Below are 22,411 nucleotides of genomic sequence, written 5' to 3'. Positions count from 1 at the left end.
ATGTTTCCTAAGAGAGATCGCATTTTTTAAGAAGCACCTTTCAGCATTGTACGAATGCATCTTGAATTCACCAATGATTTGAAGTATCTTCAGATACACAAATCACAAAAAAAATTAAAGTAATATTTAAAAACCCACGAACACTTTCCCCAACATAAACAAGATACCATAGGTTCTGTGTCAAATTCAAAGAAATTTAATTTAATAAACTTGGTAAAATGTTCTGTAAAAATTATAAGTACAATGTGTCCTCATAAGTTGACAACCCCTAGATCGTTTATTTCAAATAAATTGTGAAAGCGACCAACACAAAATTGTTTAATTTCACTAAAATTTTTTAGATCTGAATTTAAAATAAAAATATAAAACACGGATATGTCAAAATTTGACCTAAAGTCCTATATATTTTTAGATATACCAATATAATTTTTTTCCTAATTTCAAAAATGAATATTTTTCCTATATTTGCATTAGCCGTTTGTCTATATTAGGAACGTTTAAAAATTATCTATAAATAGCAACAAAGTAGCCTTGAAATTCATCACATCCCATAACGTTCGCCCGGTAGCACAAGCAAGTTGGTCGAGCGGGTCCTATCCAATGGCCTCCAAATAGCCCCGCCCTAACGCCTCTTGATTGCTTTGTCTGGGGTTATTTAAATAATATTGTGTATGAGAGTCTAGTTAGACGCCTTAAAATAGTGGATGCATATTAATATTAATCATATCCAATATATTCAAAACGTTATCGATAAAATTCAAGTAGATTATAGAGCATAAAGTCTAGCATTAAACGGAGGTCATGTACAAAATCAGTGATTTTAATGATTTTGTTTTGACATTTATAGCATTTTTGTGTCATTTCAGCCATACATACTCAGCTCATACTTTAGTTTGTTGTTATTTAAATTTTTTAAAACATAATACAGAAAAAACGGCTAAACAAATCTAGTCAATATACACACTGATTCAAAATTGGCGTCATTCCTTTTAAGGGGTAATAGGGGCTCACTTGGAAGCTACGAGTAAAATATTAAATTTTTATTTTCGATAATTTCTAGAAGATATTAACAGTTGAAAATCGAATTTCAACTTTGTTATTAAGCATTATTTTGAAAGTGTTCCATGTTTAATTGGAAGCATATTGGAATACTTAAGCATTCAAATAGAAAAATTACGATCTTTGCTTGAAATTCCGAAAGTTTTTTATATTGAAAGTTCTCTTTTTCAATATTTTTATTAATTTTTAATTTTATTAATTTTAATATATTATATTAATTTTTTGATAAAAAATCAAAGCGGCAATGATGTTTTTACGTAAGGGTATGTAAGTAACGAGGTATTTACGTAATGTTAATTAGGCAGATTACCTTGAAAAACATTGTTGCCGTTTCTCTAATATAGTTTTTTGCAAATTTATGAGTTTTTAATAACAATGAATTTTTTTCACTATTTTTTTGTACTCCTAAAACGGCGCCAGACAACACCTCCAGAGGAATGACGCCAATTTTAAATCACCCTGTATATATTTCTGAAATCGGGTTAAAAATCCAATCTACCTGTCTAAAATATATAGGATTTTTCATTAAAAAAGACTTTGTCAAATTGTGACATTTCCGTGCTTTACACCTTTTTTTAAATTAAGAATTAAAAATATTGTGTAAAATTAAACAACTTTCGTGTTGGCCACTTTCACAATTTACTTGAAATAAACGATCTAGGTGGGGTCAAACGCTCATAGTCAACTTACGAGGAAACACCCTGTATTTAGTCTTTCAAAGAACACCTATTCAAATATTAATGCAAAATATATTCTAATGTTTTACCTTTATAGAGGCAAAGGGGTTGTGATCCATATACCAAGAAATTACTTTCGTCACAGAATAAAATATATCTATACAAAAAAGGTTTTGAACGATCGAATCAAAAATTCTTCAAGACTAAATTGTATTAATGAAACTGAATGTGAAAAAATTGGTGAAAAGTATTCGATAGCAAACATGAGCGCTTGAGAGAGACTAGAGAGTGAACATGAGAGACTGTATTATATCTTTGACATACATAAATTAACCCAAACACGAAATTTTGCAAAGCTTCACAAACAATTAAGTACAAATCTCAAAACAATTGTAGACTGTGAATCAGAAATTTCAATTGTCAGGCCACACAGCTCTACAAGACACAACAGAAACATTTAAGACTAGTTTTTAATAAGATAAGTTGATTTCAACTGAAATTGAAAAAGGAGTGTAAACAGTAGCACTCACCAATTCGGTAAAAGTAACGTCTTTCCCATATAGATTTTAGAGCGTAATACATAAAAAAAACCCAGAAGTATGTCATTTTCCTTATCAAACGAGAGATCCACGTTACTGAACGGAGCACCCACCACATGACTGGGAAAAACCAAAATCCCCTAGTCAGACCAAAATAAATTAAAGCAGCAACAATAATATGTCTTATCTTTTGAATAACTCGTTAAAGATAACGATATGCCAATTTGCGAAGCAAATCATCAGTAGGATGTTACATGGAGGGCTGGAAATGCAACTTGAAATTCACTTCGGTATTGCTTACTTAAATGGTTTTTAATCAATTAGTTTAATCATCGGTTAGATATTTTAAGTTTTTTAGAAAGGGTTTTTAGTTATTGGAAACAATGCCAATTATTGTAAGAGTTTGACTAAGTATGACAACTATTTTGTTCATAAATATAGTCATTTAATTTTAGGCCTTTTCCCAGATTTTTGTCTAAGATGTGACTAATTGATATCTTCAACCAGGGATCGGAGAAAAACATCAATGTTTCTCAAACATCGATGTTCGATATTTTTACCATCGATGTTGGAAATTTGGCACATCGATAGGACTTGATAAAACATCGATGTTAGATCCTGAAATGAAAACATCGGACATTTGATGTTGATACTAGATAGAAACATTTTCTGCGAACTCTTTGATTGTGCCGATACAAACGATATTCGATGTTTTCCTAACATCGATATTACCTTTCGATGTCAACATCGATGGTTACCATCGATGTTAGAGGATCGATGTCCCATCCCGATTTTCAACTAAATTTTTGCTGGTACGAGAAACCTTAATACAGTTGATGTGTGAGCGTTATCAAAACTGATCCCCAGTTAGAACTGAAATTTGCTGATCAATATTTGTAAATCCTCTACTTAACTTCCGACTTGATAATCTCCTGTAAACGTGCCTAATTTGTGATTAGTTGGTGACCAACTGCAACAGTAGCACGAATACAGCGTCTTCTCGAGCTGAATTAGGTATTCTGAAAGTTCAATTGTATTCAATCAGCAACACGATTTTTTCAGCAACCAATGTATTCAATCAGCAACACAGTTGTTGAGCTCGGAGTCTTAAGTTTGTTTCTTTTTCAACTTCTCAAGGCATTGTCGTTTAAGTTTTTAAAGTATGTTTATTTTTAAAATTGTTTTACTGCAAATTTGCGATGTAAATTTCAATTCCTTAAAATCGTCTAATATTTTAGAGGGTGTTTTCATTAACAAGCAGCACATTCCAAAGCAGCACTGACTAATGACCTGTGAAGAATTTCAAAAAAATTATCAATCGATTCTTGCTTATTATTAACTTAGTCTATTAAAAATGGCTCCAGTACGCTTTTGTGAATGTCACTTGAACATTATTTAATTTTTTTCATAAGCGAATAATTGTGGTCAATAATTATCGTGACAAACAAATACTTGATTAGTTCTTAAAAGATTAGATGATAACAGATTGAACCTCTAGTCTGAGAGTCAGTTTGTTCTAAATTGCATATATTAAACGAGCTACATATCCAACTAGTGAATTCTGGATAATTAATAAAACGTTTCTTGAAATTTCATTGCAGTACACGCATAACAATGTAAATATAAAAGTGTTTTTCATGCGGGTTAAATTGATTTAAATTAGTGTTGAGGGAAGATACTAGATGTTATTCAGTCATCTCAATGTCGCCAAGTCTAGTTTGATTTGCTTTTAATTTCTGATCCAGCTTAGCGTAGATATCGCGAATGTAGCTGTACACTTCTTTAGTTTCAGATACTAGTTGTGTGCTTTTTTTGATGTCTTCTGACATACGGTCCAATATCTCTTCTAACTTCATCAAGCTCTTCTCAATATAGTTATATTGGTTACTTGCTTGCAGTTCTTCAAAATTGTCTATTTCATTCAAAAGCGGTTCTGCCTTTCTACGAACTTCATTCAGTCGGTTTCTCACCTCCTGTTCACGGTCACTCGTTCCAACGGCTACAGAAATATCACTTTTACGCTTCTTTGATGATACAGATTTTCGAAGTCGCCTTTTGACTGGTTTTTTTGAATTTTGCTTGCTGTTCCTCTTGATCGTTGAATCGTTATCTAGTGAATAATAATACGTTATTAGCAAGTCTGGGAACAGCGTACTAATCATATTAAGTATTGTTACAAATCAAACGAAATATATTTAACAGTAGACTCTCGAGGAAATTCAAGCACATATTGAAATACACTAATATTCCTATTGATATTACCCTTAAAATAAATGAAAACCATAAGCTAAGACTAATACAAGTATATGGACCCACATCCACCTATTCAGACGAAGACACAGAACTAATATACGAAGGCATAAGATTGGCAAGAGAACAGAGCAAATGTAAATATGAAATAGTTATGGGAGACTTCAACGCCATACAGGGAAAGCAAGGATCGGCCAAGGAAGAATATATAGGAAAGTATGGATTTGGCACTAGAAATCAGAGGGGTAATATGATGACGATATGATATTGTATGCCACAAGCACCTTCTTTAACAAAATAACACCAAAGAAGATGGACCTGGATCAGCCCAAACGGAGCGACAAAGGATGAAATAGACTACATACTTTCTTCTTCCAAATCAATAATTCAAGACGTAACAGTTCTGAACTTGTTCAATACAGGGAGTGACCCTAGATTGGTGAGAGACAAAATGATCCTAGAAAAAACAAGCTTCAGGGAATACGGAAGAACCAAACAAAAAATAGTAGACGAGGAAATGCTCCATCAAAACAGGGAAGCGTACAAGGGAAAACTACAGAGCCACATAAACAACCTAATGAAAACAGACGACATCAACGAAGTAGCATCCGACATAACAGGGGTAATGAGAAAAGTAGCAAATGAAGTAGCGGAAAGAAAGTCAAGAAAAACAAACAAAAAATCATGCGAAACCAAACTAAAGAAACAGAAGAAAGAGGAACTCTGTATACAAATGGTTTATACGCACCGGAATAATACCAACATGTCAGAAAAGAGGCAAGGAGAATGATAAGAAAGGATAAGGAAGAGAACTATAGATTACTGGCAGAGAAGGTGATTGAAGAAAACAAAAACCTCTAAAGGACTAAAAAGTTCTAAAATTAAAGAAATAGCCCATTAGTTCTATCAAGACCGTTACTCACCAAGAACAGAAAGGCCTCCAGGAAACCAAAAGAAAAGTAGTCAGAAATAAATGTAGGCTCAGACGAAATGTCAGAGGTGAACGAGGAAGAAATTATACATGCTATAAATTCAATGAAGAAAAACAAGTCACCAGGAGGAGATTATATAATCGCGGAAATGATCAGAGAGGCACAAGAAATTGTCGTACCGCAGCTAAAGCACTTTTTCAACCTCTGTATAGAACAGCAAACAATAACCAAGAATTGAAATAGGCAATAATAGTTATATTATTTAAAAAAGAGATCGAATAATGCTGGAAAACTATAGACCCATTAGCTTGCTGTCTCAGATGTATACGCTTTTTACGCGGATCATAACCGGCAGAACAAGCCGCATTCCGCAAAGGATATAGCACTAATGACTCCTTACTTACAGTAATGATGATGATGTAGTATGATATATATATAAGATCATAATAGAAAAGTCGACCGAATATAACCTTCCGATACACATGAGATTCGTGGACTCCGCGAAGGCATTCGACTCCGTAGAACATTGGGCAATATTTGAAGAACTAGACAAAGCGCGAATAGACCATCGGTACAATAATCTTCTTAAAAATATATATCAATGAGCAAAGGTAAAAATAAGGCTACACAAAGGAACAGACAACATTGAGACCAAGAAAGGTATCAGATGCACTATGCCCAAAACTCTTTAACTTAGCTCTGGGAGGAATTTTCAAAAAGCTTGAATGGGGAAATATAGGACTGAACATAAATGGAGCGAAAATATCACACTTAAGATTTGCAGACGATATTGTTCTATTCGCCGACAACACAACACTTTGAAAGAATGCTTTCCGAACTAGACAGAGAATATTCAAAAATCGGACTAAAAATGAATAAAACAAAATCAAAGATAATGAGCCAACACCAAGTACAGACAACAGTCAATGGGCACATGTGGGAGAATGTCCAAGAATATGTATATCTGGGACAACAAATAGAGATGGGAAAGGGTAACAAGGAGATATATATTGAAAAGAGGAGGAGGCTAGGATGGGAGACGTTTGACAAATTAAACCATATACTTAAGGATAGAAAGATACCGCAATACCTTAGAACAAAGAACAAGAATATTTGGAGCACAGAATACTAATAGACAGAAAGGAAAACGAATGGATTAGACAGAGAATAAAAGTTAGTGGAATAATAAATATAGTGGAGAGAGTCATAATTTCGTTGCAGGATTGCAGGTTTTCATTCAATTTTATATTGAACCAGTTTATACAACAGTAAATTTTGAAACTTCATAATACAAATATCGTCAATTTTTTTAAAGTGAAGAAATTAGATAATTTGGTGTTATTTTGAGCAACACCAAAACTTATTCTCTAGTTTCTCGATTAATAGACTAGGTCTATCTAGTCTATTAAATACTGCAAGCTTACCTTTTTTCTCAAGATAACTGCATGATAATTTAGCAGATCTTCTGGCTCGTGCTTCTGGTTGGCTCACAACCCCTTCATTCGCCTCAGGCGCAGAACCTTCTTCATCAGTTTCAATTTTTGCATCTGGCTTGTTCGCTTTCAAGCTGGGACAGCGAATACCTCCAATTGATTAAATATATTCTGGTGAAAGTTATGGTATTTTTTCCTAATATTTATGCTTTTTGGATTACTGGTTCTTCATATTTCCAAGGAAATAATTTGTGACTCAACTGACGTGATCAAAAGCTTTTGGTAGAGACTCATGCTGAATAAATTCTTACAAAAATTTAGGTTTATTGGAATTTATGGAAAAACTGCGCGAACTCAAAAATACCAAATTATTACCTACCAATTATGCTCACACATAATTCTTGGATTTAACGACCTTTAACTGCCCTTTTTTGTTCTTCATTTAGTGTATTACATTAGTGTCGATTTATCAGCTACGGTTTTTGTGTTTTCAGAAATTCCTCGAATATTTAACTTCCACTTTAATAAAGCAGCAAACTGTGGTGATTTAAAATAAAATTAATTTGCTCAAAATATATATTTATGGCTTAGCAACTAGACGTGCTCATAAAAATCGGGTTTCATCATCATGGATCGAGATGGGAACCAATTAGCTAGAGCAAGTCACTTAAACTGCTCTATAAATCTTTATCCTAAATCACTCTCGAGTGAGATGCAATCAATAAAGGAATATTTTAATAGGCTGATAACATGAAGGTGGTTTTCTCTTAGATTTTAAGACAAACTATTTGATATTATTGAAATCTACTCAATGGTTTAAACTGTAATCAAAATAATTTACCTGTTCTCAACGATTCACGGAATGAAGGTAAGTCCGAAGAATCGGATAAAGCATCTTTGTCAGGACTGTCCAGGTTTCTATTTCTACCACGCATACTATTTCCCGATACGAAGAATTTGCATCAGAATATATATAATCAATATTTCTTGTTGAAAAAGCAAAAACTAAAATAAATACATGTTAAATCGATTAGGGGAACTGAAAAACGCTTCAGCACTTTATAACAACTGCTTTTTAAATTATAAACTAGGCTATTCATAATAGAAAATGGGATTTACCTGCTTAGATGCTAAAACTTGTGAAATTTACCATCACAACTTTTGTATTATTTCATAAAGTATCGAGGGTGTACTTTTTGGACTGTTATCATTAAATAGTTATCTTATCCGCTCAGACGTATATCAGTTTTGACGACAAGTTTATAAATATATATTAAACGAACAGTCGCGAAACCCGAAGTACTCAATATTTCTTATGTAAAATGTTAGTGCCAAAAGTCCTAAAATTGGGAGACTAAAAAAATAGTTACATCTAGATTAACAAAAATCTTATTCAAATTCGTAATTTTTGTTAACTTGTCCAACAATGCATTTTACAAGTTTTCATAAATGGGACTCTCGATTCGCTTGACTCACATGAAACATTTAATTCCAAAATATCTTTAAAAAAGTAATTCGATTTACAAATGCCATCATTTTGATGTCTTAAAATTACTAAAACGAGTCGATTTAAGTAATAAATCTATTTTCTTTTTTTCTTTTTTGTCATTTGCGCAGTATTTGGCTGTAGATTACTGTGCCGTAAAAATAAGCCTGTTTAAAAATAAATAGTCACTTATTTATTATCTGTAGCATCATTTTCTAATAAGCTGTTTGAGTTAATAGAGAACCCACGTTTTTAAATTAATCCTTTAGAAATAATATGAATAAAAGTAGTAAAACCGATCTTATCCAAGATACGAAAGGATTACATACTATGGCGCTAATTTTCTTATGAAGACTTCATAGTTACCGTTTGATGCTCTTGCTTTTAAAACATCCTGTATAATTAATAAAAATACTTGTGGTTGATAAAGGAGTTCAAATACCTATGTAATATTTATTAGAAAGAAATATTGAAACATGAGTTTTCAACCAGGAACCTCTAATATCAGCAAAAATGTTTATTTAGAAAATTGGATAAGATATGAACGGTTTACGTAGGTATAAGCACACTTTACTGTCCATAATTTTTTATGAATATTTTTATACATACATACGTATATTTCCCATAACACATAATTTACCATGGGTTTTTTAAGGTGAAATCTATTCTTTCAGTGCTCAACTAGCTGCAGCTCGCTGCGATCAAAGAACATCATGTGCAGGCCTGGAAGGATCAACAAGTCGCAAACTTCCACCTCCACTTTTGCGATCCAGAACTCTTCCAGCAATTGTTGTGCCTGGAGTCAACATTCTTCAGGCCCAACTGGGAAATTACGGACATGGAAATGGTAAATCCTCTAAAGATTACAATTAACACTAGAGGCAAAGGCCACTTCTTCGGCTGTGTGACTATTTAATCAACTTTCTAAGGAAATACGAGTCTTTATTTAATTCTTTATAGAAACGAATTCCCTGCAAATTCCAAAATCCAGCCTGTCAGCACGCCTATCAGTTGCCAGAATATCATTCAGCAGAGAGGATTCTGGCACTCTTGAAAGTCGCAGAAAATCGGCGATTAGCAGATTGTGTGTCAGCGGAAGTTATGGTACCGAGCGGTCTGAGGATGGGGGTTTAATTCTCAGGTAAATGAAAGCAGAATTATTTAAAACAGTTATGCTGCAAAGTAACATGAGTTCTCAAAATAAAAATACATAGACTTTTACATTTAGATCAATTAATTTCTGAAAATTAAGAGACCGCTGAGTGGCTCCAGGAGCATTTACTGCGTCAGTTTATTTTAACGTTAACTTTGGAGTCCAAAACCTATTGGTGACTAGGCAAAATCGTGCAACTTAATGCTTCCTGATTGGGCTTATTGGGGTGGGGCAAAGCCCTTAATGGATGACCTAATTAGGTATAAGAGCATTAATGAGAAGTGCTTCTGCTACATCTGGAAATTTAATTCTTCACACGTAAACATGCGAAATTCAGCTCTCAGCAAACCGGATTAAGAGGTCGCAGTCCGACCAAAATTATACAAAAATAGCGATGCACCTATTTAAAGGGTCTCTCAGGTGATTTTTAGCAAATGTTGATTAATTCCGATGTGATTATGTGTTTTTTAATGAGTTTTCTGGAATTTCCTTGAGGTAAAAATGATGCGCAGTTCGAAGCGTGCATACCCTTATGAACTTTTCAATGAAAAGACAAAATTGCATATGCCGGTTTTTTTTCCTGAATGGATTACTTTCGTCGTAAGAAACTGAATGCGTGTCTCGCGTCCTTTTCACTGAATTTTTGTTGAATTTCTCACTTCCGTGATATTAAAATGTTGTGCAACTCAAAGTATTTTAATTTTTTTTTTGTAAAAATGGTCGGTTTTTCCTATCAAATTTTCGGTCAAAAGCAAAAATTTTACCATCCGGATTTTTTAGCTTAGGTGACTACTTTCGACTTAAGATAATCTTCAATCTATGACGTTCTGACTCGTTTTTCTTCTTCTCGACTAATTAGGACCTAAAGGTTGCTTCGTACTTTTCAATGAGTTTGTTGGAATTTACTCTTGCTTGAAATGAAAACGATGTAGAACAAGTGCTTTCAGAGAATTCCTGTTTTTTAGCTTTAAAACGACTTAACTTGAACCGAAAATGTCGTTCAATTGGATCTAAAGTTTCTAGCCTGTTTTTCGATGAGCTCATTGGATTTCTCTCTCTCAGCAATTCGAGCAGGGATTTTTTTCCATTTTGGAAGTTTACGTATTTTCCAAAGCCAAAAAATCATGAATCATAAAAATCTAACAATTATTCTGCAAGTGTATGCAAGCTGCAGAGAAACTTTGCTTGAAATGGCATATTGAAAAATTTATTAAAATTTGTTCATGATCTTCGCACAATGTTACCGAACTATGATCAAATTTCGAATATATTTTGATGCAACAAATTACGTTTTCATATCTTCAAATCAATCTTATATCTATCAAATGTGGTGTTTTCACAAATTATTTTTTCAATTCTTAATTTAGTTTTGAAAAGTGCTTTCAAATGTAAATAAAACAAGTAATTTAAGGTGTTTAAAATATGGACTGCAATATTATACGTCTGGAATTCGAATCAAATAAACTAAGTACTCAAAAAACTGTTTAATTAAACAATTTGCTGTATTTTAAATGCTTTTTCAGACAAAATTTTCTTGAATTCTTCATTGCTGTTCAGAACCACGTCTGAATTCATTATTTTCTTATGTAATATAACTTCTTTGTTGTATTTCTCACTTATTTTTTAAAGTTTTGCTAAACACTCTCAGGACGACCCTGATGTAATTTTCTGGTCAAGCTGGTTAACACATATTAGTCTAGTTTCGAGGTTTTGACTTGCAAAATTCACATAATTCGATATTTTTTAGATCCGAGCTGTGTCTTAGTTGATATGATTTTAATTAGTTCTGTTTTCTGGTTAATTTTTCTGTTTTGTTTTCTGCTTCATATTTTGGATGTAAATTAACGGAGTCGGCAGTACTATCAACATTGTTAATGTTCTCTAGAATTATCGAATATTATATTTAATTTTTGCACACATTATCACCGCTGAACAATTTGAAACTTTAGTGTATTTGATGTTTCTATTTTTTCTTTGGAAAGTTTCAATTGGCTTCTCAATCTTTCGTTTTTACTTCATTCATTAACTCTCTAAGGGGTGAGGATATTCTGTTTTTAAGGCAAAACTTTGAGCCAAATTTCCAAGGAAAAATTTTTGTTGTTTCCTAATTTTCCAAAAACAAAGACAAAAACTTCAAAAAGTCTAAAACTTCGAAAGTCGAAAACAAGCAAAGAATCTAAACTGAAAAATATGTTTATATGTAATTGGTAATTGGCACCTAAAGTAACAAATTTTTAAACTGGAATAAAAACAGTTCAAAGAAAAGTTATTTAACTATTAAACTAAATTCGATTATTTTTATGAGAACATAAAACAGTATGAATTTTTTTCAGGGTGCCATCGCCGCATGTTGTAGCAGCGCGAGCTTATCGAATGCCAACTTCACCCCAACCAGGACCTTCTACAAGTGGAGCATTTTCAAAAATTAGCAAACTTCTTACGCCTGGAAGTTCAAAAAATCAAATGGTCATCGATGACTCAAATGTAATAAGAAGACTGAGCTGGGAGAGGTAAGCTGGCTATTAATTATTTAGTATTCTACAAAATGTTTTCGAAAAGCCTCACTGTTTTCCATGCAGAATATATCCTAGGTTCACATTAAAGGCGTACCTACTGAAAATCGTATATTTGACGAATTTTATGAATATACATATTACTAATATATTACCAAGAATCTGAACCCTGAAATAAAAAAATCACCAACTTATAAGAGGACAGTAAAATAACACTTTCTATGTCTATTCAATTAGATTTATTAATTATAGTCGCCTCAAACTTTCCAAATTTGTCACGCGTTGAGACCCATTTTTCAAATATTTGAGTGATATTAAAATTGTATTTCCCATTTCAAAGTTATTTCCATTAGTTTGTCAATATCAATCAAACCTTTGAACTTTTCATTTTATTTTTCACATAGTATCTTTCCCTGTTCAATGTCAAGGAGTTCATCAATCAGGAACCGAGCATCCAAGATAAATTGACCAGTTGATCAGTTCAGTTTATATGGCTTATTTTTGTCTTGAAACGCCAATTTCCGATATTTTCAAGACGTTCTTATGGCACCTAAAGACCTAAAATATTTAAAAGGTGTTTTAGGGATAAATCTGTCGATTAAATTTGTGGACTTTAAATAGATAGTTCAGGGAGCGTTATTTGGATTATGAAGAAGTATAAGAGACAGCAGACAGTCGTTTTTGATAAATTTAACACACACCTTTTATCAACTGATTAAATAATTAATTAATTAAATTATGAGTACAATCCCCCAAATATGTATTAAACAAAAGGAAAGTAAGACACAAAAATTTTTTTCATTTTAATCTCTACATCAGAAGACAGGAAATAAGCATTTCCCTTCTGGATAACCTGCTTTACGAAATGAGAACTTGTTTCGCGTCATGATTATTCTCCTTCTCGTCTCGAATTTAGATTAAATTACCCAACCATTAAAAAAAAGTGAAACACTATTAGCTTGGCGAAAAAAGCTGTTATTTATCCTTTATATTTAAAAAAACAAATTGAAAAATTGAGTAACGAAAGTTAATACCGCCTTATCAAACTTTCCACTTAGACGTCTACTTTAACAATATCAAGTTCCATGGCTTGTGAAAATAAACCCGGCCAAATCTTCTTTGATGAAATTATAGTCAAGTAACTTGCTAAAAGAAACTTAAGAAACTTCATCATTGTTTTCAATCAATCGATGGCTTTAAGAGTTCTCGGTATGAAAATCCGCTCTGTTCCCGACCTACACTTATTTGTAAACTGGCGATCTGAAGCTGTATTAACGCTAAGGGTGGGGTTTTAAAGTGCACTCAATTTTTTATTCCAAGAAAAGCTTAACTGCTTTTATTATTGATGTAATACGAGCAGAAAGATGTGCGAATTTACTTAAGGATTGTTTGCTCTTGTCCAAATTAAAACATCTTTACTTTGTTCTACCGTTTTACAAACGACAAAAGAATCGGGTATTTAGATTACAATTGCTAATGAAAAGTCTAAAATTGCGTTTTTTATTAGCGAATGACAAAAGAACTGAAACATTTCGCTTTGTGGCGAATAAATTGGAGAACTCCGACACTTTCATTCCGTTTTCCGCTTGGTAATGTTAAGTAAACTATTCGGGTTTAATTGTGAATACCTACCATTTATTTCCCTGTTTTATGCAGTACTCTACTTTCCCATTCAGCAATTATACTGGCTTTGATAAAAACGTTTGTAAAGGTTCATTTGCATTGATGCATTCAGGTTCATCGGTAGCAAAATTGGAAAGAAAATCACAAAACGAAGTTGGTTAAGAACTTAAATAATATAAATTAAACAGCAAAACTGATTAAACGATGTCTAATTTTACGAAAGTTAATATGTATTCAGGTGATTCAGAAAGCGAGTAAAATGTTTTAAGGCGTTTAGCAAGAAAGGATAATATTAGGTTCCACAAAGAATGGTTGAAGAAGAACTACAGGCAACCAGCCGAAACGTTTAAGAAGCAATTTTTCTTTCATATTTCAATTGTGTGAACATATTCGAACTGCTAAGATGAAGCTCAGTTTACTCAAAACGGAATTAACAATTGTCCCGATAATAATTGAGGGTCGGAGGAAGACATCAATGCTACACACAAGAATACATTCTTAAACGTCGGTTTACTATTTACTTATGGTGCACCATTCGAAACGATCAGTTGCTACCTTTTTTTCGTTTAAAATAATTGCCCTAATGAGGATGATTATTCAAATTTTTGGAATATTATTTAGATAGAATATTCGGCAACGTTTCGTTAGATATTCAATGACGTATTATATTCCAACATAATGGAGCGCCTCTGCATTTTTAAATAATGTTTAAAATTTTTTGGTTGGCTTCTTTGGCCACCGATATCACCGGATCTAATTCTGTTAGATTTTTCTCTTTGAAGATGGATGAAGTCGTTGGTTTAACCTTCGAAAGTGAACAAAAAACTGCGGTATTAGTTTGCAGTCTTAATGCTGCAGCGTTAATTTGATCAAATCATCGTGAGCTAAAGCTAGATATTAGATTCATTTTGAAACGCGCAAAAAGTGTGTAAAAGTGGAAATTCATGTTTTTAAAAATTTGTAATGAATTCATGCTGTCGGTTTATAAATATTTGTTTTGTTGGTTTTGTCATAACTTTATTATTTTCATTTCCTACACATATCCTTAAATAATGTTTGCATTTCTTCCCTGTATTTTAGAAAGAAGCGGTCAAGCGCATATAATTTTATATCAACGTAATTTTCTGCTTGCCGATATCTGTTACGTAAATTTTCTCGAATGAAAGTTTGTTTTTTAATCATAAAATTATGCATCACACGAAGGAAGATCAAACTGGGCTCTACCGAGTGAAGGATTTTACAAAATGACTTATGTTCAAACAAAGAAGACATACACGGACCATTTGAAAATTAAACGGTAATATCTGAACCAGTTTCAAAAATATTTGTGTTTTTTTATTCAGGAACAACACTCGTTCGTTGAAACAATATTAAGAGAAAAGCAGGCAATTGAAGGAACTTTCGAAAAAGTTTTGTACCATTGTCTTCTGCCTGCTCTCCGGTTTGTTTTTTGCGCTGTATTTTCATTGAACCCTACTTAGTCAGTTAACTACCCTTTAATTTCTGATTTACAGCTAGTTTATTACGTTACTATGATATATCGCATATAAAAATTACATTCCCATTCTATTTAAAGTTTTATTTTCCAACGGCTTTTCAATAAAACCTCCTGATCTCATGAAGTTTTCCTTTTGTCTGGTATTTTTACTGTCCCTGTGCCATAATAAAGCGCAGAGCACTAAAACTGTAAAATCAGGAATAAAACATTTTCCGCCACCGAAATTCTGTATGAATTCGGAATTATTACGGGCTTTTACACATTGTGTAATTGCGGAAAATTAGCATATGTCGACATGGAAAATTCGTGTCGTATAAAATGAAACCGAGATTGAAAAATAAACGTTTAAATTTTTCTTTTCAATTTTGGTGAGAAGAGAACTGTTAGTGTTTTTAACTATAAATCTTCAAATCATTATTTATTATTTTCTTATTAATTTGAAAAATAAACTTCTTGTTACAATGTATCGAACGAAGCGTACAAGCTTTATATCACACGTCGTTCCGTCCTGCCTGTATTTATGTTTATCTAAGTTTTTTGAGACACTCTCTATGTTAGTTTGTTGAGAATTTTTAAGGTTTCATATTAAATCGTTTCCCGTAAAACTTTGAACTTCTTTATTTAATAGAAATATAAAATATCAAGATGTTCATCAATTTCCAATAAAAAAATTCATCAAATCTGTAAAACCACCTAGTAGCCACTTAAAGCTTGTCAGAAAGCGCTATTCAGATGTAAGTTTGGTAAACAAAATATGGTTCAGTATATCGATTCTAAAGAAGAATTTTAAATTATCATCGGCACAAAATGTATGATCGGTATAATGAACATAAATGTCGCATGTAAAGTAGCTCAAATACGTTTAAATTTCATTGAACAACAATAAGATTTATTTCTGCGAAAGAGTTTTTTCAGTTTTTTTATTTAGACCCGGTTGCACACTGCAAGCTTAGGCTTGGATCAATCTGAGAATCTGAACTCAGACCACAAGACAGGTGCGTCAGCATTGAACGCATTTCGAACAACCAAAATGTACATAAAACTCGACTTAAACTCCAGTTTGATTTAATCTGGGGTTGATTTCGTTTCAGGTTCAGGTTGAGTTCAGTTGATTCCAAGTTTAAGTTTCCCTTATATAACCTGGTGTAAAAGTGTTTTATTATTTGTTATCTGGTAGTTCATCGCTAAAAATATTAACTATGCCAATTTTGTATTTAATTTATTATTTCGTTGGTTACAAATGTGTTGAGTTTCATTTTTCACAATTCCTTAAATTCAAAATTGATTTGAATTTGAAGTTTGTGCATATTCTGAATGGTGATTCCGGAAATTTTATAACTATTTAAATATCTTAATTAATTAATAATATTTCTAAACTGACTGGCAAGTCTACTCTGACCTGGCAAGTGGCTGAATTTCTGCAGAAGCATTTAGTGAAAAATAATTAAGCAATCATTAAAAAAATTTATGAAATAAAATTTGAAGGAAATTGTTCTGTTCCTATATTTCAATCTCAATGTTCCTTGTCTTGGTCTGGTTTTCAAAAATTAATTCAATTGAGTGGCAAAAGAATAATTTTTAATACTGCCGGAACGAATTAGATACGCGTGAACGGCAAATACGATAAATACCTTGCTTCACAGCGTCATTTCACGTTAATTAATCAGAAGCCCAGCCTTTAATTAATCGCTAAATGGTTAAATGATTAAAATAATTTATAGGACAGCATGAGTTATTGAACAGAAAATAATATGCAAAATATTGAGCATTATCAACACTAGCCATAAAGTTGTAAATCATTACATGTATGAACATGTAATAAAAGAGTGTGGAATTGCATTATAGCTTCCTTGCAATGCTAAATTGGTTGGTTATACACATTTAACTTGAAAATGTTAAATGAATTATCTAAATCCTTTGTAATTCCATCCAGTTTGTCACTAACTTTTGTTATTTAAATAGAATGTAAAGAAACGTAAATCAAAACTTTTTAGCGTGTTTGCCGTGTTAAATATAACCAAGACGCTGGTTTCACAGTCAAACAACGCTTTCCCCAACCTTACCACTTCGTGTACTCAGAATGAAATTGCAACAAATTCCGATATTCTAATATCGCCATGCAACTGAATAAAGATTAAAAGAAAATAAATACGAGCAATATCTTCAAAGTTACCAGAACTGCTTTTCCATCGTCTTAATTGCCTAGAAGTTTCCTTTATCCCTTTGACTTACCGCCTGCTCAAAATAGGAACCGTTCTCTAAGTGCTTGCAGAATATCTGCTGCATTAAATCAGTCTTGTTAAATCAGATGCAGGCATTAAAATGTTGAAGCCATGGATCTAGGGAGCATGGCTTTGTTGGTTCAAGGCATGTTTTACATAATTTATCCGGCGAAAATTTATTATTTCTTCATGTAAGCTAACGATATCGGGTTTAGTAAGACTTTGTTCTTGGGGGAGATGCAAATGTTTTTGCTCAGTTTTACAAAAATTTTGAACAAGTATGAAAATATTATATACGTATATATTTTTTATTTTAAAGTCGCGTCATTTCATTTGTGTATATTCTGGATAACACATTTGGCAAATCTCCATCTGGGCTTCGACTGCAGGAGTGGAATCGATGGAGCTAATTTTCATAGACTTTCTCCAATTAATGTTCCCCAAAAATACATATTTTTTATTTTAATATAGTTGTAAAACCAGAGCGAGTTTTAATAAAGTTTTAACTTGCAAGATATTATTTTACGTGGGCAAACAAGAGTATACGTGGCAGACGCGCTCGCTAAAGTGAAAATTCAAAATCAGAACATTAATGTAATGTAATATAAAAAGTGAACCACATTTTTCATCTTGCCAGTGTCACGCCGGAATCCAAACATAGCGATTTTAATTAAATTTAAATTTCCATTGTCAAAACTGGTTTAAGCCATGAGCCACTAAGACATTCAAATGACTTGAAACTTGCTGCGACAGGAACGGGCATTAAAGCAGATTAAATTTCTTTTTAAGATCTTAGCGAAAAGATTAATCTTGGTTTTACGTCTAAGTGAAACTACCTAATACTAGGTCATTGCGCAACTTATAATTCAACTAGAGATTAAATGCGGAACGGGAAAAAAGTTAGGAAGGGTAAACTAACTCGTAGAATTGAAAATTTATTTTAAATTCACTTGCAATTTGTAAAATCCTTAAATCCGTCGAAACTCTTATTGCTTCACGTAAATTTTATATCCGCTAGAAATTGGAGAGATGAATGGAAATTCTTGAAGAGGGGCAAACTTCAAAGTGAGAATAAGTGTTTTAAATTGCAAGGAATTTAAATCTGTTTGTCCAATAGGCGATTGGTGCTTCTGTATGCGAAGAGGAGTAGTTGATTGTAATTTAAGTTACGATGCAAGTTGCTGAAAACTCCATTCGTTTGGGAGAACAATACTAATTACGCCAGTATGAATTTAGTTCACAAAGTTATATTAAAATACAAATTATGCCCGTAACAAACTTGCAGCAAATACTTAGGCATATTTAGCCGTAAGTCACGCTGGTTATAGTGTTGGAGTTTTAGAGCAAAAGCAGTATTTGGGTTATGCTGTACTATTTGAGCGTTGTAAGTGAGATTATTAATGTTATTATAGCCCCTCTTACTTCTTAACAAACACTTTAAAATCAGAAATTCCTCAAATAGAACTACTTCAATACAAAACTTAACAGCACAGTGAAAATTCCACTAGGAATGAAGGTATACTTCTTTTGATGATCAACCATCAATTAATCTGGTTTTCTTCTATGTATCAATTGCTGATATTGGCGATTTCAGCGCCAATAAGCCCTTAAAAGATGCGGTGACTGTTTCAAGCATCTGGAAGTAACAAACTCCACATTATCTGAAATATATATAGTTTATTCACCTTCGAGCATGTTGGTCTGTAATGCCGGAAAAGTTTCAAAGCTAAATTTCTTGAGCATGCACGAGATTGGACAGTTTCTGGACACAGGCAATTAAATTCAGCACGCTGCGTTAACTTTGGAGAAACGTTTTTCGCATTTATCGAGAAGTTTCACTGGCATAATCCATCAAAAACTTTCTGACGCCCGCTGGTTTTTCAGTGGTAGAACAATATGTTGTACCTCTTGTGTAACATGATGCAAAAGAGCATTAATTTTGTTTGGTTGCTATCTGCAAATAATGGGTTTATAGTCATGCAACTCAGTTCTGATCTTCAACACGGTCAAAATATAGTCCACAGATTTGCAATTTCGTTTGCTAGTCTAAGGAAACTCTTCATATTGAATAAGAGCCAAAGTCAGTTTTGAGGACATTTCAAGTCTTGCATTAGCAATTCTCTAAGAACGGAGTGGAAAACTTGTCATGTAGGAAATAACTCAATCTTAGTAGTGCAAGAATATTATTTTCTTTCACTGTCACGATGTTCCTCTGTTGTATCTGTGTCCTCCAATTGTAATAAATCTTAAATGTTTTTAATCCAATCATAGATGTCTCATTTGTCTCGAAGAAATCCAATCTTCAGCTTCACACTGAGTTCGTTTGCTATGTGAAGCATAATTTTTTCCAGCATTTTTGCAGGGTTTTATTGCACTTTTTCTTCAGTATTATCTACATATTAGGTACACAACATCCTTCTAGCTAAGTCCGTTGAATTAAGCAACCTTCTACTGGTCACTAGATACTGAAATGTGGGATAAACGAATTTTTTTTTACAATACAATTTAGTTAATTTAATGTCATGGTGATCTTTCACGGTGTTCCGTAAGCACATGATCAAAAGGGCACTGAGATATTCTTTGGCTCAAATCAACCACATAATCAAACTTTAATTAAGGAAAATGTCTGGCGCCTCTGCTAGTGATGATCAAAGTTCTTGAAAAACATTATATTTTCTTAATTATTGGGAGAATGGGGCGATGGATTTTAATGAAACTCCTTGTAAATTTGTATTTATATAAGACTCATCTTCTGATGAAGCAACCGAGCTCATCCGCTTGGAGCAAGTGCAGCAACTTTTTATTTGGTAGCTGGAATCAACTGATTTTTTTCTTTAGTTCATGCGTTAATGCTTTCTGAACATTTTTAGTATTTTCGTAAAGTTTTGTAACATTCCTAGCTTTTGCTCAAGAAAAAAAAAATTCTGTTCTATTGCCAACTAAACATTTAAGTCGTTTATTAACTTTTTACATTAACAAAACTTAAATAATTTTTTTTGTAATATCAGGAAGGCGCTGAAATGGAGCGACAACACAAATCAACAGAAGTTTCATCTTTTTCAGCAATTTTCATTAAAATGAAATTGTGTTTGTGATATCGACTTTGGCGAATAAATGAATTTTGAAACCAGTCAGCCAGCAGAATATTTGCAGTTTTTGTGTTCACTTTTGTAAACGATCTTGAATTTTTTGCTTTGTCACCAGCTATTTCAATCTTCATCAAATCAGCACGAGTACAATCGATATTCCACTTCTGGATATTCGGCTTTAAGTACTGTTTTTTTCTGGCGTTGGGACAAAAAGTACGTTTATTAATAAATGTATAAGAACTAAATAGACATGGAAAAAATAAACATTGAGATCAGTTTTCCTTTAAGCATGAATGATAAAAGGAAGTAAAAGTGCAAAGTAACAAAAATTATATGAAATCGGGTATATACAGTGCTATTGGAATGCTTCTTCGGGTTATTGAAAACCACAAAAGCTGCCAAAGTTCCGAATTATCGATGTCGCCCTGTATTCACATTTACTAAGGCAATAACGAACTAAACAAATCTGATTCTGTATTAAATTTAAGATCAGTTTATTAAAACTCTTTTTTACAATTTTATGCTGAAAGATTACATTTGCTGAATTATATTCACTTATTATTAATATAAACGATTTTCCGTTCAAAAGACGAAAAATAAATTAAACCATACTTAAATCAGTGAAAAATAAAATTAAAATGAATATTTCCGTGTTAACTGAACATTGACATAAATAAACACTTGCGAGATAAAAAAATGCAAAATTTACAGAGTAAGTAAAGTATAACAAAACAATAATTGGGAAACACATCTTATTGAGACGTACACAGAAGCATAAATGCAATAACTACACACGAGTTGGTATAAAAATTATAAGAAAACTTTTGTATTAACCACTTTTCAGTACATTAAGACTTAAAGGGCCGTTTCTTTTATAGGACAATGTAATTTATCAAAACTTTTTTCTGCGAAAAATCTGGGCAAGAGAATAATAAAATTCACACCGATAAATGACACATTATGGCTTCCTTTATATGTTTGGAGAAATGCTTCTTCCGCCGGTTCAAATATTTTCATTCGTTTTCCAGATATGGAGGAACTTAAAAGTTTTGAGCTCTTTTGGAAGTAAAATATTCGTAAACTGCAATCAGTTCCAGACGTTTTCTTTGTAAGATTACCTTTTCACCAAAAATATTAGTTTCACACCGGTTTCACAATTTTAGATATTTTTTATATTAGAATTATAAATCTTTAGTTGGAGTTAGCGTTGGATTTGTCCTTCACGACACGATGGACTGCTCAATTCGACTATAAATTCCGTCCAAAAGTGTTGACTCTAGACTTAATTATTTTTGAAAACCTAAATTAATATGATGCTTTTTGCCTTTTAGCGCCTTTATTGCAACTCGATATCTTTCAAATTGCAAAACATATTCAATTCAATCAACCTGCATGTGTTTACACCTAACTCAAACAGTAGTTAATCCTGCTAGTTTTTTGGATAATAAATCCCAATTTTCATTCGGATAAACTTATAATTATAGCTGCTAATATAATAATTACATTAATTAATTCAAACAATATCTCGCTATCAAATTAAATGTTTTTGTTCGAAAAAAACGTTACTAAATTGACATTTTTCTGGGTAATCAGTTCCGTATAATCTAAAACGCCATCAAAACGATCGCTGTATTTCAGACCTTCCGACATGCACTAGGTTAGGCAGCACGCAATGAAGAGACAAACTCATTTCAATAAAGTAAATTATTCAACATTTTATTGTCACGAAGATGGACGTTTATGTATTAATGTCCATATTCCATTTCCGAAATTAAATAATCGAGTAACTGGATAAATTTTAAATAATTATTCCTGGCTTTGGAGTTGATTCCAAATCAAATTCATTCCTGGGGTTCAGTCATTTATTGTCTCTATTTATTAATCAAAATACGTTTCGGTGTATTTTTCCACCATCATCAGTTTTTCTAAAATAACAG

The 22,411-nt window shown here is 32.5% G+C and overlaps 3 protein-coding genes across 4 annotated transcripts in view; 1 reads left to right on the top strand and 2 right to left on the bottom strand.

Moving 5' to 3' along the window:
* Positions 1 to 2,432, bottom strand: part of LOC109538993 — a 15,830-nt gene extending 13,398 nt beyond the window's left edge. Inside the window, exon 1 of the transcript XR_007280820.1 lies at positions 2,267 to 2,432. The gene's annotated coding sequence lies outside the window, so the exon portion shown is untranslated. The remainder of the gene's footprint in view (positions 1 to 2,266) is intronic.
* A 1,209-nt stretch (positions 2,433 to 3,641) lies between these two features.
* On the bottom strand, positions 3,642 to 8,216 carry LOC109538995. Its single transcript, XM_019906497.2, has 4 exons — positions 8,010 to 8,216; positions 7,732 to 7,895; positions 6,882 to 7,040; positions 3,642 to 4,385 (listed from the first exon to the last, which is right to left on the bottom strand). The coding sequence occupies exons 2-4, from the start codon at positions 7,823 to 7,825 to the stop codon at positions 3,961 to 3,963; spliced, it is 678 nt and encodes a 225-aa protein (XP_019762056.2). The 5' UTR covers positions 7,826 to 7,895; positions 8,010 to 8,216; the 3' UTR covers positions 3,642 to 3,960.
* An 815-nt stretch (positions 8,217 to 9,031) lies between these two features.
* Positions 9,032 to 22,411, top strand: part of LOC109538936 (ankyrin repeat and fibronectin type-III domain-containing protein 1) — a 106,759-nt gene continuing 93,379 nt past the window's right edge. Inside the window, exons 1-3 of one of the 2 annotated variants that reach the window (XM_019906377.2) lie at positions 9,032 to 9,223; positions 9,337 to 9,517; positions 11,863 to 12,039. In XM_019906377.2, coding sequence (XP_019761936.1) covers positions 11,903 to 12,039 — 137 coding nt within the window. In that variant the 5' untranslated portion in view covers positions 9,032 to 9,223; positions 9,337 to 9,517; positions 11,863 to 11,902. The remainder of the gene's footprint in view (positions 9,224 to 9,336; positions 9,518 to 11,862; positions 12,040 to 22,411) is intronic. The other variant, XM_048663781.1, reaches the window with a different exon arrangement.

This window comes from Dendroctonus ponderosae, unplaced genomic scaffold (genome assembly GCF_020466585.1).
Source record: "Dendroctonus ponderosae isolate FM_Combo_2020 unplaced genomic scaffold, Dpon_F_20191213v2 Dpon_F_20191213_2, whole genome shotgun sequence".
NCBI lineage: Eukaryota > Metazoa > Arthropoda > Insecta > Coleoptera > Curculionidae > Dendroctonus > Dendroctonus ponderosae.
This window is presented reverse-complemented; position numbering and strand designations above follow the sequence as displayed.

What these genes read in the sequence shown, in the direction of transcription:
- LOC109538995 (XM_019906497.2), bottom strand. Translation starts at nt 7,825, where the DNA reads ATGCGTGGTAGAAATAGAAACCTGGACAGTCCTGACAAAGATGCTTTA. An exon ending in CCGTGAATCGTTGAGAACAG is followed by an intron (nt 7,041 to 7,731) that starts GTAAATTATTTT and finishes AATCAATTGGAG; the next exon opens with GTATTCGCTGTCCCAGCTTG. An exon ending in CAGTTATCTTGAGAAAAAAG is followed by an intron (nt 4,386 to 6,881) that starts GTAAGCTTGCAG and finishes ATTATTCACTAG; the next exon opens with ATAACGATTCAACGATCAAG.